This window comes from Solanum verrucosum, unplaced genomic scaffold, assembly GCF_900185275.1.
Source record: "Solanum verrucosum unplaced genomic scaffold, falcon-dt-bn FXZP01000253.1, whole genome shotgun sequence".
NCBI classification, from domain to species: Eukaryota; Viridiplantae; Streptophyta; class Magnoliopsida; order Solanales; family Solanaceae; genus Solanum; species Solanum verrucosum.
Window position 1 is genome coordinate 624,718 of NW_026019984.1, and position 1,393 is coordinate 626,110.

General features: G+C 34.2%; 1 protein-coding gene across 1 annotated transcript; it reads right to left on the reverse strand.

Annotated features, from left to right (window-relative positions):
* Positions 1-333: 333 nt before the first annotated feature.
* LOC125818049 (uncharacterized) lies at positions 334-1,174 on the reverse strand. Its single transcript, XM_049497556.1, has one exon. It carries the CDS (start codon positions 1,101-1,103, stop codon positions 591-593), a length of 513 nt encoding a protein of 170 aa, XP_049353513.1. The 5' UTR covers positions 1,104-1,174; the 3' UTR covers positions 334-590.
* Between the last annotated feature and the right edge of the window lie 219 nt (positions 1,175-1,393).

The following is a 1,393-nucleotide window of genomic DNA, read 5'->3' on the forward strand; positions in this document are numbered from 1 at the left end:
AATATAAGATTTTTTCATATTCTAGACTCGAAACTGGACCACTTATTTTTGCTTTTGCTAATGACCTCACTGATTATTGACCTAATTTGTCCATTATTCCAATTTCTAAAATCTATAAAATAAAATAAAAATATCATCAAATTCCCACCAAAGCCATTTAAATACAGAAACTTTTACTTTTTGTTGCATTTACTTTTTCAGCGGCCATTCATTTCACAAACTTTTCACTTTCCAACTGATGGAGATAGAAGAAACACACAATAATAATAATAATAATAATAATTAATACAGTATAGTATAATACAAAAGTATTATAATCAGAATCACAAAAACTCAAAAATAATAATAATTATTATTTTTTTCGAATTGATTTCCTCTCAAAATTTCGGAAAAAAAAACGTTAGAATTACAATGCATCTGTAACTCAGTAACCGCTTCACCATCTCAAAAATTAGGTAGAAAAAAAAAACAAAAAAAAAGAAAAAGGAAAATTCGAGAGTTTTGAGATTGTTGAACCAAAAAAAAAAGTAGGTAGTAATTTGAAATCCTCACTGTTAGATCGATCGATCGATCGGTTGAATACTCGAATTTTAATCCTCGAATCCAGTTTTCTCGAAAATTGCATTTCTGACTCTACTCAGATCTCTACCTTTAAGAGTCCTTCCAACTCCTTCATGAACCGAAAACGAAGCGATTCTCGTTCTCGCAAACTGCCTCGCTAAAAACTCATGCGGCGGAATCCGATTCTCACCATCATCATCGTCTTCTCCATCATCATCGCTATCTCTTCTCCGATTCTCTCTATACTCATCCTTCAGTATCTTCGACCAATCCGGCACGTTCACAGGCATAGAAGACGCCGCCGCTGCTGCTTTCACCGTTACTCCGGTACTGTTCCGATCACTTTTCGCAATAGACTGCTTTCTAGAAATCCTCGTACTCGTTTTCCGAAACTCCGGCGACGTTGACCTCGCCGTCGCCGGTGAGTTCCATACGTCTGATTCATCCAGCTCGAACATCGTATCGGAAGTTACTGAAACATTCCGATCACTTGAAAGGAACCGGTAGTTCGATCTAGCGAAATAGCCCTTCGAAGCCGCCATTGATTTTTTTTTTTTTTTCTCTGAATATTTTTTCTTCAGTTCATATGTACTGCGTGAAGAAAAAATAAATTGTTTTTTTTTTTTTCTTTTTCTCTCTTTCTTATTTTTGGGTTAAAAGAAGTTTTGATGTTTGCTTTATATAGAGGATTTATGGATAAGGCTTTTATGCATAAAGTCCAAATTGTCCTTCCTTTTTTTCTTTCTTTTTATTTTATATCTTTTTTTCTCTGCAACTTCTTTTTAGATGAAATGACAGTTGTGTCCTTCTGAATATTTGAAAAATTGGAAGT

Excerpts from the sequence above, each read along its gene's own strand:
- LOC125818049 (XM_049497556.1), bottom strand. The coding sequence starts at position 1,103 with ATGGCGGCTTCGAAGGGCTATTTCGCTAGATCGAACTACCGGTTCCTT.